Genomic DNA, 12,584 nt, shown 5'->3' with positions numbered 1-12,584 from the left:
CACCGCACGTATCTTAAAAAGCACTATGTGGTCTCAAAGCACACTTCTGACACAAAGGGGCCTGAACTAGTGGCTACAATGGATTTTGAGTCCATATTTTACCATACATTTTAAGACTATATGCAGTGACTTGTTGAAAACTGGTTCCTAAGGCACTGTAGCCTCGCAGGGATCTGCAACATCTAGGCCTTTCCCCTATGAATGGATTCTTTGATTCTTTTTTTTTTTTTCCCTGAGGAGATTGGACGGTTATCAAGCTAGCTGTCAACTCAACTCGGGGTAAGCCAACTCAGCACTGCACATCTCGTCTTTAAACACACAGGAGGAGAGCCGGGGAGGGGCTTCGGAGTGCTAAGGGCCCCTGAAACCTGGTTAGTTTACTTTTGGGTCAGACCGACTCTGGGTCTGGAGAATAAAGATGCAAATGGGAATCAACAGAATTATATCAAAAGAGAGTAAAGACTTAGGCTAAGCACAACAGTAAGTTGTGCTGTGAAGTCATTACAACCAGCATTTCCCGCCCCCTGATTTGTGAAGCTGCACTCACCCTGGACCCCCTGGGCCTTGTTCCTGATTCCTTCACCAGATCCTATCTCAAATTACCTGAGAGCCAGCGGTTCGAGTCCAGCTTGATCTTTCTCACTTTTGTGATCTTCTGCAAGCCAAATTCAGAAAGAAATTGTAAGAAATTAAACAGGTCCCACTTCCCCCATTACAGGAGGAGCCTCTGTGGGTACAGAATGGTGACTCCTCTGTGCATGTCCAGGATGCTTAGGAGGATTGCTCGGAGAGGCTTCAGATTGTGCCCTCAGAGGGGAGACCTGTAGGCTCTCCTGAGCTCACCAGGCAGACCTCCCCGACCTGGTATCAGCATCGTGACTTCCTCTGCCCTAAATCAATGCAGAGAAGTTTAAAAGGCACTTGCCCAGCTTCTCTCTGGAACATTCTAACTTCCAAGCCTGCCATAGATGGATTCCCAGATGTATGCTCTGTGTCCCATCATAGCATTCATGTAGAACCCACTCTTGCTCTGAGGAGATGACAGACAGCCCTGTCCCACCTCTGTACCTGCCACCAGCATGTGGATGATTGGCCCCCAAGACTGATCCTGCTATATTCCCTTGGGTGCTCTCAGGAAATTTTTTTGAAGTAAAGGGCTCCAATAATAACCAATATTCCCAGCCTTTGCACTATGACATTTGGTGCCTAGACCATGTCCAAAGGGCAAGGTGCTTTATCTATATTTGAATTATACTCATGTATGATACCATGCAATAAACAAAGAAACAGAGACACTGAAAGGCTAAGCCATTGCCCAAAGCAAGTTAATGGCAGCATCTGGGCCACAGCGTGGGTCTTGCAATTCTCAGGTCAGGCTCTTTTCAGTATGATGAAGTCCTCCGATCTCTTAGAACTGGGTGGACACAGCCTGCTTAGCACTGGGTGGACACAACCTACTTCCCTAAAGGTCACTTGCCACCAGTGCTCAAGTTTCTGCAGTTGCAATCATGGCCTCTCCAACCCATTGAGATGTGTTCCACCTCAATGCCCCCCCACCAACCAGTTCTGATCCTGTAATGGCCCCAGGAAAGGAGTGGAAGCAGGACATGGGTTAAAAGGCTGTGGGAGTGACTGAGAGTGTGCCAAAGCCCTGTGGCCAACTTACTGGTGCTGAGTTTGCTGGTAAGCCTCTCTGTCAGCTGGCTTCCTTGGGCAAGTTGCTCCCTGAAGCTCTGCCCCAGGTAGTAGTCAATGTCATTGCTCCTAAGAAGGTCCTCAAAAGATTTTACCGTATCTTTTGCATGCTGGGTGAGAAGATAACAGATACCTCTCCCTTCTCTTATCTTCTGGCGTAGGTAGGATAGTTCTCGGGCCTGATCCTGAATCAGGGAATCATATTTCCTAATGCAGGAGAGAAGAGGAAAAAGAATGAAAAAGAATGAATATTAAATCCTGGGGCCTCTGTAGAGATTTCTGTGAGAATATCTCTAAGGAGCTCCCACAAGCTGAATTCTGGCACATAAACCAAAGATGGTATTTTTTAAAAATTTTTTTTAATGTTTATTTCATTTTTGAGACAGAGAGAGACACAGCATGAGCAGGAAAGGGGCAGAGAGAGAGGGAGACACAGAATGTGAAGCAGGCTCCAGGCTCTGAGCTGTCAGCACTAGAGCCCGACGCAGGGCTCAAACTCACGAACTGTGAGAAGTCAGATGCCTAACCGACTGAGCCACCCAGGCGCCCCTCAAAGATGGTATTTAAGAGTAAATCCTGCTCTGACAAATGACGACAACAACTTAGTATGCCATTGTTCTGACACGGTTTTATACATATTAGTCGTATGTCCAAACAGATCCTAAGTTCTAAGGTCAAGACAGTGCCAAAGTTTATACTGCTTCCAGGACTAGTAGAGTGTAGACTCACAGTTGATACTCAATAAACACTAAATAGATACCCAATAAATACTAAAAAATAAATTCAGTGATTAGAATGACTTAGTCCTGAGTCTGGGTGGAATCTTTCATGCCTTCTGTTTCAAAGACCATCTACAGATGGCCATTACACAAGTTCCGGTTCCACACAGTGTCTGGCAACATGCCCCTTTGCCTCTTCTTTCATTAGCAGGTAGAGGCTATTCTCCACCTCCTTAAATGTGGGCAAGCTCTGTGACCACTATGACCAAGATACTATAGTGGAAGTGATACGGTGCCAAGCCTAGCTCTTAACTGTCCTGGCAACGACCATTTCCGGTCTGTTGGAAGCCAGCTGCCATGCAGAAGGGCAACTACCCCGAAACCACCATACTATGAGAGGCCACCACCAGGAAGAAAGACCCCAGAAGACAAGAAGCCACATGGAGAAAGAGAGAAGCCAAGGAGCACCGAATCACTAGATGTGTGATTGAAGAAGCCATGCCCAGCCCACTCAGGACTTTCAGATGACTCCAGCCCCAGCCACCATCTGATGGCAACTGCATGAGAGATGCCCCCAGTGAAAACCACCCTGCTGAGCCCAATCCACATAAACTATTGTTTGAGGCCACTAAGCTTTTCAAGTGGTTTGACACTCAGTGCAGATAGCAAGGACAGATACCGAGATGGAAGTTTACCCAGTGTTTTCAACACAAAGTACCAATACCAATAATAGTTCTGGTAAATAGTATTGAGGACTTAGTATGTGTTATGTAATTATACGTGCTTCTACTAATTCTGTTTTTCAAATGTTTACTCACTTATTTTTGAGAGAGAGAGAGAGTGTGTATGTGTGTATGTGTGTGTGTGTACAAGTGGGGAAGGGGTAGACAGAGGGAGAGACAGAATCTCTCTCAAGCAGGCTCTGAGCCGCCAGTGCAGAGCTCAACATGGAGCTTGAACTCACGAACTGTGAAATCATGCCCTGAGCTGAAACCAAGAGTCAGAGGCCCAACTGACTGAGCCACCCAAGCACCCCTGTACTAATTCTTTTAAACCTAACAACCAGGCTTTGAGATAGGTTCTCTTACTATCCTCATTTAATAGGTAAAGAAGTAAGCCCAGACTTTGTGCTGACAGCTCAGAGCCTGGAGCCTGCTTCAGATTCTGTGTTTCCCTGTCTCTCAGCCCCTCCCATGCTTGTGCTCTGTCTCTCTGTCTCTCAATAATAAATAACCACTAAAAAAAAATTTTTTTTTAAGAAAAGAAAAAGAAGTAGCCCCAGAAAGTCCAAGTAAGTGGTATGGCTAGAAAGTGCCAGAGCTAGGATTCGAACCCAGGGAGTCTGACGCCGGTCTTATTACTACACCACATATCCTGTCACTTTACTAACAGGTTCCTGAGATGAAATGCCGGAGATGAAATGCTGCTGTCTCCCAGCAGGGCCCACCTGTCCTTCCTTCAGATCTAGGCCTAGCCTGTTAACAGGTGCTCTGCTGATTGCCCCGACTGGTTCTCTCTTCCACCCGCCCGGGCTACCCAGCCTCAAACACAAACTTAGCCAGCATCAGTTAAACAAGGGTCCAAAGAGTGCCCTCCTTACCCAGGCCACGAGGCTGACCTCAGCTCCTCGGCCAGCTTCCCTTCCGCTCCAGTTTTCGGGAGCTGGGCCTCTAGCTGGGACACTCTCTGGATCAGACTCTCCAGATCCTTTTTAGCCTGAAGCCCTGGGGGGTAGAAAGCCCCAGTGCCATCGGACAGCCACCCCTCATCCTCGTCAGTGACACTATGAGGGGAGGATCCCTCGAGGGCGCCAACGGCCTTCAGCTTTCGAGGTCTCTCCAGACTAGATGAATAATCGCTTGTCACTGAGAGGGACCGCACCCGGCTCTTGAGGTTCTGAATGATCTTGTTGGCGTTCTGCAGCTGGGTCTTCAGGTCTCTGATGTCCTTATGGAGGACAGAGATGTCTTCTGACTTTCCACACGCCTGGAACTCCTGCTTCCCTCGATGGCTCTCCAAGGGCTTTTTCCCAGGGGGGCTGGCCAGCGGTGAGCCCATCAGGTGCTCCTCGCACTCTGAGAAAAGACAAAGACATCTTCCTGAGAAGAGCTGCACATCCTGCGGTAGCTGAAAACCGCTCTGTGGCTGGGCTAATCATTACTAGAGCAAAAGTTGAAGCAGAACTTTATTCGGCCCTGCACTCTCCTAGCATTCAAACACCGTATTTATTACCCACCCAACGGCCCTGCAGGTCAGGTCTGGTCACCTTCTGTTGTACTGAGCATTTTTCTTCTCTTCACGATTTCTGTTTGGTGGGTGTGCCTACAGTCAAAGCACTTTTATTGTGGATAATTTTTTAAACTTAGGGTTAGCACGTCCCCAACAGCTCATCTTGTCTTTTCATTAACAAGTAAGCTTTTTCTAATAATCTGTTGGATGGAACTTTTTTTTTCCTTTTAATTAACAGTAGTATGTTGAAAACTAATTATAGAAATTCAAACTCATGCTCAGCCTCATTTGGGGCAAGAGTTCTCTGCCAGACTCTCCTGTCCCTCTCTGGTCCTGTGTCCCCTTCAGTCCTCAACACCACCCCCAACCTCAGCCCATCAGGGGTGGGACAGGCCAACATCTCCCAGATGTGGGTGGACAGGTAAGCCCTGCCCTCATGCTCCTACCAGGACTGGTGCTCTCCTCCCGCTCGGCCTCATTCTCACTTCGGCCACATGTCTCATAGCCCAGATCCTGGAGGTCCACCTGCACCTGCTTGCTGTCCTGCTTCACCAGGGATTCACCTGCTCAGGAAGAGACAGAGGGTGTTACAGAGGATCTGAATTTCCCACATATACCCTCAACCTCAGTGGCACACGCCCTAGCCCTCAGGGGGTAGGAGGTCAGGGCCAGAGTGGGATGGGTGCTTCTTTGGACTCAAGTGGGAGAAGAGACCACCCACTCCAGGCAGGACTTCCTTCCACGGGGTTGAGCCTATGTCTGCTGCCAATGATTTCACCTACAACAACTGAGGCTTTGTAGGGACCAGACATCTCTAAGTGGGGCATTGTACATTATCATCCTTAGAAGCCCCAGTGAAACTAGCAAGTGCTTTACCCACAGAGGTTCAGTAAATACATGAATGGAGCTGAACTAATATACAGTCCTAAAGCATCTAAATCCTCACTGTTCAGTAAGATTGCTACTAGCCACATGGGACTACTTCATATTAGATTAATTAACATTAAATGAAATTTCCCAAGTTGAATGAGCATGACTCCTAAGCAGATGTGATGTGATACAGAACATTTGTATCACTGCAGGAAGTTCTATCAGGAAGACTCTAATTTTTTTTTTTAATTTTTTTTTCAACGTTTATTTATTTTTGGGACAGAGAGAGACAGAGCATGAACGGGGGAGGGGCAGAGAGAGAGGGAGACACAGAATCGGAAACAGGCTCCAGGCTCCGAGCCATCAGCCCAGAGCCCGACGCGGGGCTCGAACTCCCGGACCGCGAGATCGTGACCTGGCCGAAGTCGGACGCTTAACCGACTGTGCCACCCAGGCGCCCCGACTCTAATTTTTTTTAATGTTTATTCATTTTTGAGAGAGAGACAGAGAGTGGATGGGGGAGGGGCAGGGGAAGGGAGACACAGAATCTGAAGCAGGCTCCAGACTCTGAGCTGTCACCACAGAGCCCGATGCAGGGCTTGGACCCATGAACCATGAGGTCGTGACTTGAGCCAAAGCTGGATGTCCAACTGGCTGAGCCACCCAGGCACCCCTGGAAAGCATGGATTCTAGACCAAAGATGATGATGTATTTTTGAAGAATATGATTTGGTGCCAAGAGAAGGAGAGAAACTATCAGTTTATGTTGAGAGAGGTAAGACATTTTGCTGAGTATACCAAAAATCAGCAAATCTAGGGGCACCTGGGTGGTTCAGTCAGTTGAGTGTCTCAACTTCAGCTCAGGTCGTGATCTCACGGCTCGTGACTTCGAGCCCTACATCGGACTCTCTGCTGTCAGCACAGAACCCACTTCAGATTCTCTGTCCCCCTCTCTCTCAGCTCCTCCCCCGCTCATGCACACATACTCTCTCTCGCTCTCTCTCTCAAAAATAAACATAAAAAAATCAGCAAACCTAGATGTTAGCCCATTTCCTCCCTAAATGCTCACTGCAACTTGCTTTGTTCTTTATTCTTCTCTGCCACGTGCAGACTGAAGTTACATGTCTACCTTCCACAGTTCTAGGGCAGGGGTCAGGATGACACTGGTTTCGAGTCTGGGGAAGAAAAGTGAAGTCTGCAGAGCACACAGCTCCTCGGGGAGAAGACAGACACCTTGGTGACGATGGGCCTAAGACTTACTAAGCATGACTCGGTATTTCTCCAGCTGATTGGCCTGGGCAAAGACCGTGGCTTCGGAGATCAGCAGCTTCTCCTGGAGATCCTGATAGCGCTGTCTGCATTGTGCCAGCTGGGAGCGCAGGTGCTTGGTGGATCCAGGAAGGCCACATTCTGACTGAGGCCCGGGGTCTCTGGCCTGGGGCTGGTTATCCAGCTGTGAAAAGAGCCAGCACAGGGACCAGGGTGGTCTGAGGTCACGCACTGTGCAGCAACTGCCGCTGCCCCTTCTAAGCCTTGTGGACTCTCTGCTTGGGTCTGTCACAGCGTGCCTCATGCCACTGGCAGTTGCTTGCTTTCCTGACCGAGCTCCCGCAGACCTGGGATAATGTTTCATTCATCTCTGTGTCTACAGCGCATAGCACGTCGCCAGTAGAGTCTACTGGGAGCTCTGCGCGAATGTTCATGCAATGGTTAGAAGGAGAAGGGGTAGAAACCTCTGCTCGTCTCTCCCTGCTCTCAGAATCCTCTACATTCTCCATTTACTGAACCCTCAGCAAAGCCCCTCCCCTTAAGAGGACCCCACTAGCCCCTCCTGAGCCTCAGGAGCAGACACCTGTGATGAGCTGTGACGAAACTGGCAGTGATAAGGGAGAGATGTCATTACACACCACTTGTCTGGGCTGCCTTAACTCCAGGCATCCCTAGACCGCATCCTATGAAATAATCTGTTCCGCGCCTTCCCTCCCCACTGTTCTGAGTACTAAAAGGGCAGAGACCAGCTCCTACTGCCTGCTGCCAATGCCTACTGTGTTATCTGGAAAAGTAAGCACTCCAGAAATACGTATGAGAAATTAATTACTCAAGTAATGTTTATGAGATGATGTTGTAAAAGCCTTTCTAAAGGCTGAATGCGTGAGGAACATTGCTGCTGCTCGTGGTGCAAAGCTGCCCTTCCCTCAGTCCCTCCTGACCCACAGGACGGAAGTGTTGCCTCCAGCCCTTCTCCAAGGGTCTTTCATTCCATCTATTTCCACACTTACTTGATCAGCAGCCCCTGCGAGGGCAGCCCCAAGGTTGAGGCTCTGGGGCCTGGGGCAGGGCTTCGTGGTCACGTGCTCCTCTTCTTGGCATCGGGACTTCTCAGGAAAACAGCCCGGCTCTGCATTCATCCTGTCGATCTCCTGGGCCAGGCGCACGAGGAGCTCTGGACTAAGTGGACTATCCCTGTCCCTGCTGCTCAGCACCAGCTGCTCTTTGAGGAGGCTGATGATGCTGTGGGCATTCTTCAGTTTTCCCTGGAGCTTTCTGAACTCAGCCTGAAGGCTACTCTCATTCAGACCCCCCTTGGTTGCCACAGTTCCCAGCGTCACCTCGCCCTTCTCCTTGTCTTCCTCTATCTCCCATCCGTCAGACATTGCTTCTCCTATCTGCTCTTTCAGCTCTGCATTCTCAAGGCAAAGGCTCAGCATGGCATTCCTGCAGAAAGCACACACAGTCAGGGGCTGCTTCTGGTCTCTGCCTCAGGTCCCGACAGCACCCCCCGTCTCAGTCCAGCAGAGACGCAGAGACATCCCAAAGCGTGAAGCCACCTCAGAGGCCTACAGCTGCTCCCTTATACCGTAGACAAGGGAACCAAGGCTCAGGAAGAGAGCGAGCCTTGCCCACACTACCACTGCTCCTTGGTGGCAACACAATTACTAAAAGCCTTGGGCTTAACACACTCCGTCTTTACCCATGTCGTGGAGCCCTCCTATTTTTAAGTGGCCTCTGGAATAAACAAGGTTAAGAAAAGAAAGAAAAGAAAGAAAAGAAAAGAAAAGAAAAGAAAGAAAGAAAGAAAGAAAGAAAGAAAGAAAGAAAGAAACAGAAAGAAAGAAAGAAACAGAAAGAAAGAAAGAAACAGAAAGAAAGAAAGAAAGAGAAAGAAAGAAAGAAAGAAAGAAAGAAAGAAAGAAAGACAGACCTTGCCAAGGGCAAATTTATTATTAATTATCTATTAATTATCATCAGTTTCCAACCACTGGATGAGAGATGGGGACCTAGGAAAACACGAAATAAATAATATTAGTCAGAACTGCAACCAAATGTACTTCTTTAAAAAAATTTTTTTTTAAATGTTTATTTATTTTTGAGGGAGAGAAACAGGCAGAGTGTGAGCAGGGGAGGGGCAGAGAGAGAGGGAAACACAGAAACTGAAGCAGGCTTCAGGCTCTGAGCTGTTAGCACAGAGCCCGATGGGGGGCTCGAACCCACAGACCGTGAGATCATGACCTGAGCCAAAGTTGGACACTTTACCGACTGAACCATCCAGGTGCCCCTCAAATGTACTTCTGTAATTATTTGCTTTATGCCTGACTCTTGTGATAGATCATCTTTAGGAGGGTGGGGACTCTTTCTGTCCTGTTCACTCTGTATCCCCAGAGCCTCTACAGTGCCTGCCACAGACAACATTCATATTTATGGAAGAAATAAAACAGATAAACAACTAATTTTCACTAAGACATTCTAGGCCCCATCCTTTCTTCACACTAAACCCTTCAGCAGGGTTGGATGGAAGCAATAAAAAACATGGCTTTAGCAAGGCAATGCATTTAAATAGGCATTTTGCTTAACCTCTTTGAGCCTCAGTTTCCTTTTGCATAAAATAAGGATCACTCGGGGCGCCTGGGTGGCGCAGTCGGTTGAGCGTCCGACTTCAGCCAGGTCACGATCTCGCGGTCCGGGAGTTCGAGCCCCGCGTCGGGCTCTGGGCTGATGGCTCGGAGCCTGGAGCCTGTTTCCGATTCTGTGTCTCCCTCTCTCTCTGCCCCTCCCCCGTTCATGCTCTGTCTCTCTGTCCCAAAAATAAATAAACGTTGAAAAAAAAAAAAATTTAAAAAAAAAAAAAAAAAAAAAAAATAAGGATCACTCATACCTACTGAAGTAATTGGATGCTGAAATGAAATTGCATATATGGTATGGTTAACTCAGGGTCTGAAACAGAGAAGTCATTTAATCCTGCTGTACTAGCTGCAAACCTGAAAAACACTAACATAGAATCCTATGAGGTGCTTGCTAAAAAAAAAAAAAAAAAAAAAAAAACACCCAAAACTTTAGAGCTAAGGCCTATCAATCTACTTTTTACTTAAGTTCTGCAGGTGATTCTTAAGCACACTAAATTGAGAACCACTGACTAGAAGGGGCAAAGGAAACAAGTAATTCACACCCAGAAGGATTAGCAGTTGGATAACCCCCCTCGACTGGGTTTCTTAGAATCCTGAAGTCTTGGAATCAAGAGCAGGGCTTGTCTAGTGAGAATCAAGGAAGAGAATTCTTTAGGACATAGGAATCAGACAGGCTCTCCAGGAGACAGTTTCCTCAATGGAGAAGAAGGGGGATAGGGCTTTTGCCAAAACAGAGGTGTAAGAGGGAGAGAAGGGAATGCATGTATAGTATGGAAAACAATGCTTGATATTATGTTATAGCTTCATGTTTTGGGGGAAAATTTCTTTGTTTTCATGATAGTAACTGATGAAGTCTCAAAAGATGGATAGATCCTAGCTTCTACAGTATCTGTGATTCTTAAGGTTGGGTGAAGAACTAAACCAGAGTTTCAGGTTAGTAACTCCAGGGAAAAAAAGAAAATAATCCATGAAGGTATTGACATGTGGTTTGAGTGTATATTCAGCTGTAGTATCAAAAGAGATGTACTGTTCTTACCCATGAGCTTAACCAAGTTTACATATAAAAAAGGCTAGAGAAAAGTTATGTTTGGGGCAGCTGGCTGGCTCAGTCGGTAGAGGGTGTGTCTCTTGATCTCGAGGTTGTGAGTTCAAGCCCCACATTGGGCAGAGAGCTTACTTTAAAAAAATAAACAGGGGCGCCTGGGTGGCTCAGTCAGTTAAGCGTCCGACTTTGGCTCAGGTCATGATCTCACAGTCCATGAGTTCGAGCCCTGCATCGGGCTCTGTGCTGACAGCTCAGAGCCTGGAGCCTGCTTCGGATTCTGTGTCTCCTCTCTCTCTGCCCCTCCCCTGCTCATGTTCTGTCTCTGTCTCAAAAATAAATAAAAACATTAAATAAATTAAAAAATTTAAAAAAACCAAAAACTGAAAAAAAGTATGCTTTCACTTAAGTAGAAATAAATATCATAATAATTCAGAGTAAAAGAACCAGCATGAAGGATGCTCACAAGAATATTTCCAAAATTGTTTGGCAAAGTATACAACATAGAAGAAAAGGCTCAGATATTAAAAATTGGAAGGCAGGGGTCTATCCATGGACTATTATGCAACTTTGAGCAAGTTACTAGAACTTTTTAGACAGGAGTTTCCTTGGCTATGAAATAAGGATTAATCTAGATGCCAAGGTCCTCTTCAGCACTAATATCATTTGAGGACTCAGGGACGTTTAAGTGGCACATAATATGGAAAACAGTAGGACATGAATTAGATTTACACCGCTGTGTTCTAAACAATAGGACATGAGGATTATGACCCTCAGGGGTGAATGAATGAAAGGATTAGCCCGTACATCATTGGCACGATACTGGAGCATCTTTTGAAAAAACACCATTAAAAACAGAGTGGCCCATCTAGCCAGTGAATCAGCTATCTGCCACTTTTGTAAAGCTAACAAAACAGCAGAGATGATTAAAATTGCTATTCCATGATTTAAGGATTTACACTGCTGAGGGAGAGCTGCGTGGGGATGAAGGGGCCCCCTGTATAAACTCTCCTCCACAGACCATTCTGCCCTGCATGTAATAGTGAAGCATCGTGGGTAGCAGGAGATTTCTCATATGATCCAGTCAGTTCCAAAGAGCAATGCCTGTCATACAACTGGGAGGTTTTCACTTGTGACTGTATGGCTAATAATGGGCATTATTATATTGAATTAAGACCACATTTAAATAATTTGAATGGTAATTATTGATACTCACTATTATCCAATATTATTAACTTTTCCATAAAGAATTTGAGCCATTCGTGCATGGAGCTTGCTGTGGGCCCAAAAGCCCTAAGCACAAATGCTTGGCTGCAGCAAGGTGAGCTCCTTGGCTCTGGTGGCCTCTCCACCACAGGCTCTCCTTCTCTGGGGGGTGTCCTACCTGATGTGGGCCACAGAGGAGAATCCTGCTTCCTCAATTTGAGCCTTTAGCTCTTTCAGTTCCCCCTCAGCTCTTCTTTTCTCCTCTAAGTGCTGGTGGATCTCAGCCCTCAGGTGGAGCATTTCCTCCTGAAGACCCCTGTTACCATCCCCTCCTGTCGAGGAAGGAGGGGGAAGACATAGGTTCTGGGTCTCTGCAGCTGCCAGGCTTTTCTCCAAAGCCACCTTGATGAGCTGAAAGGAAAGCATAATTTAAAGAAGTTAGGTCATGAAGGGGGATCCCAAAGGAACATCAGATTGCAAAGGCAGCCTTTGGTGGGAACAAAAAAGACGGCCCTAAAACAAGCTCCCCCTAAGGACTTCCTCAGCCATAAGGGTCCTGGGCACTGGTTTGGGTGGGGAAGACACCAGGAGAGTGGGGAGAATTACTGCCATGGGCAGGAAGAGCAGCATCCAGAGGTAGGTGAGGAAAAGACACAAGCACTTCATAAATAAAAGCAAATGCCAACACGAGGTGTAAACAGGACTGGAGAGCGTCGATGCTGTGATTGTTCCCTCCCCGTGGGACAGAGCGAGGAGAGTCTTCTCACAAGTCAGGAAGCTTCCCTGACTTCCCAACATTGGAGTCCTCAACTGCAAAGAGCACAGCTTGAGACACCAGCACTCAAAGCCGAAGGCCATGTCTGTACCTAAGACTCTAAAAAGGATGACTAAGACGGAAAGCACTCAGCTACAGGTAAAACAG

General features: G+C 47.1%; 1 protein-coding gene across 28 annotated transcripts in view; it reads right to left on the bottom strand.

The window, feature by feature from the left end:
* PDE4DIP (phosphodiesterase 4D interacting protein) overlaps positions 1-12,584 on the bottom strand; it is a 226,816-nt gene that overhangs the window by 24,611 nt on the left and 189,621 nt on the right. For all 28 annotated transcript variants that reach the window (XM_086717986.1, XM_086717969.1, XM_086717985.1 and 25 more), the window contains 7 exons: positions 11,841-12,073; positions 7,792-8,227; positions 6,773-6,965; positions 5,090-5,206; positions 4,015-4,489; positions 1,667-1,902; positions 604-655 (listed from right to left, as the gene is read on the bottom strand). In XM_086717986.1, the coding sequence (XP_086574112.1) occupies positions 604-655; positions 1,667-1,902; positions 4,015-4,489; positions 5,090-5,206; positions 6,773-6,965; positions 7,792-8,227; positions 11,841-12,073 (1,742 nt within the window). The remainder of the gene's footprint in view (positions 1-603; positions 656-1,666; positions 1,903-4,014; positions 4,490-5,089; positions 5,207-6,772; positions 6,966-7,791; positions 8,228-11,840; positions 12,074-12,584) is intronic.

Source organism: Puma concolor, chromosome C1, assembly GCF_028749965.1.
Source record: "Puma concolor isolate L17-30 chromosome C1, mPumCon1.1.hap2, whole genome shotgun sequence".
Taxonomy (NCBI): Eukaryota; Metazoa; Chordata; class Mammalia; order Carnivora; family Felidae; genus Puma; species Puma concolor.
The sequence above is the reverse complement of the archived record's forward strand: the minus strand, read 5'-3'. Positions and strand labels throughout refer to the sequence as shown.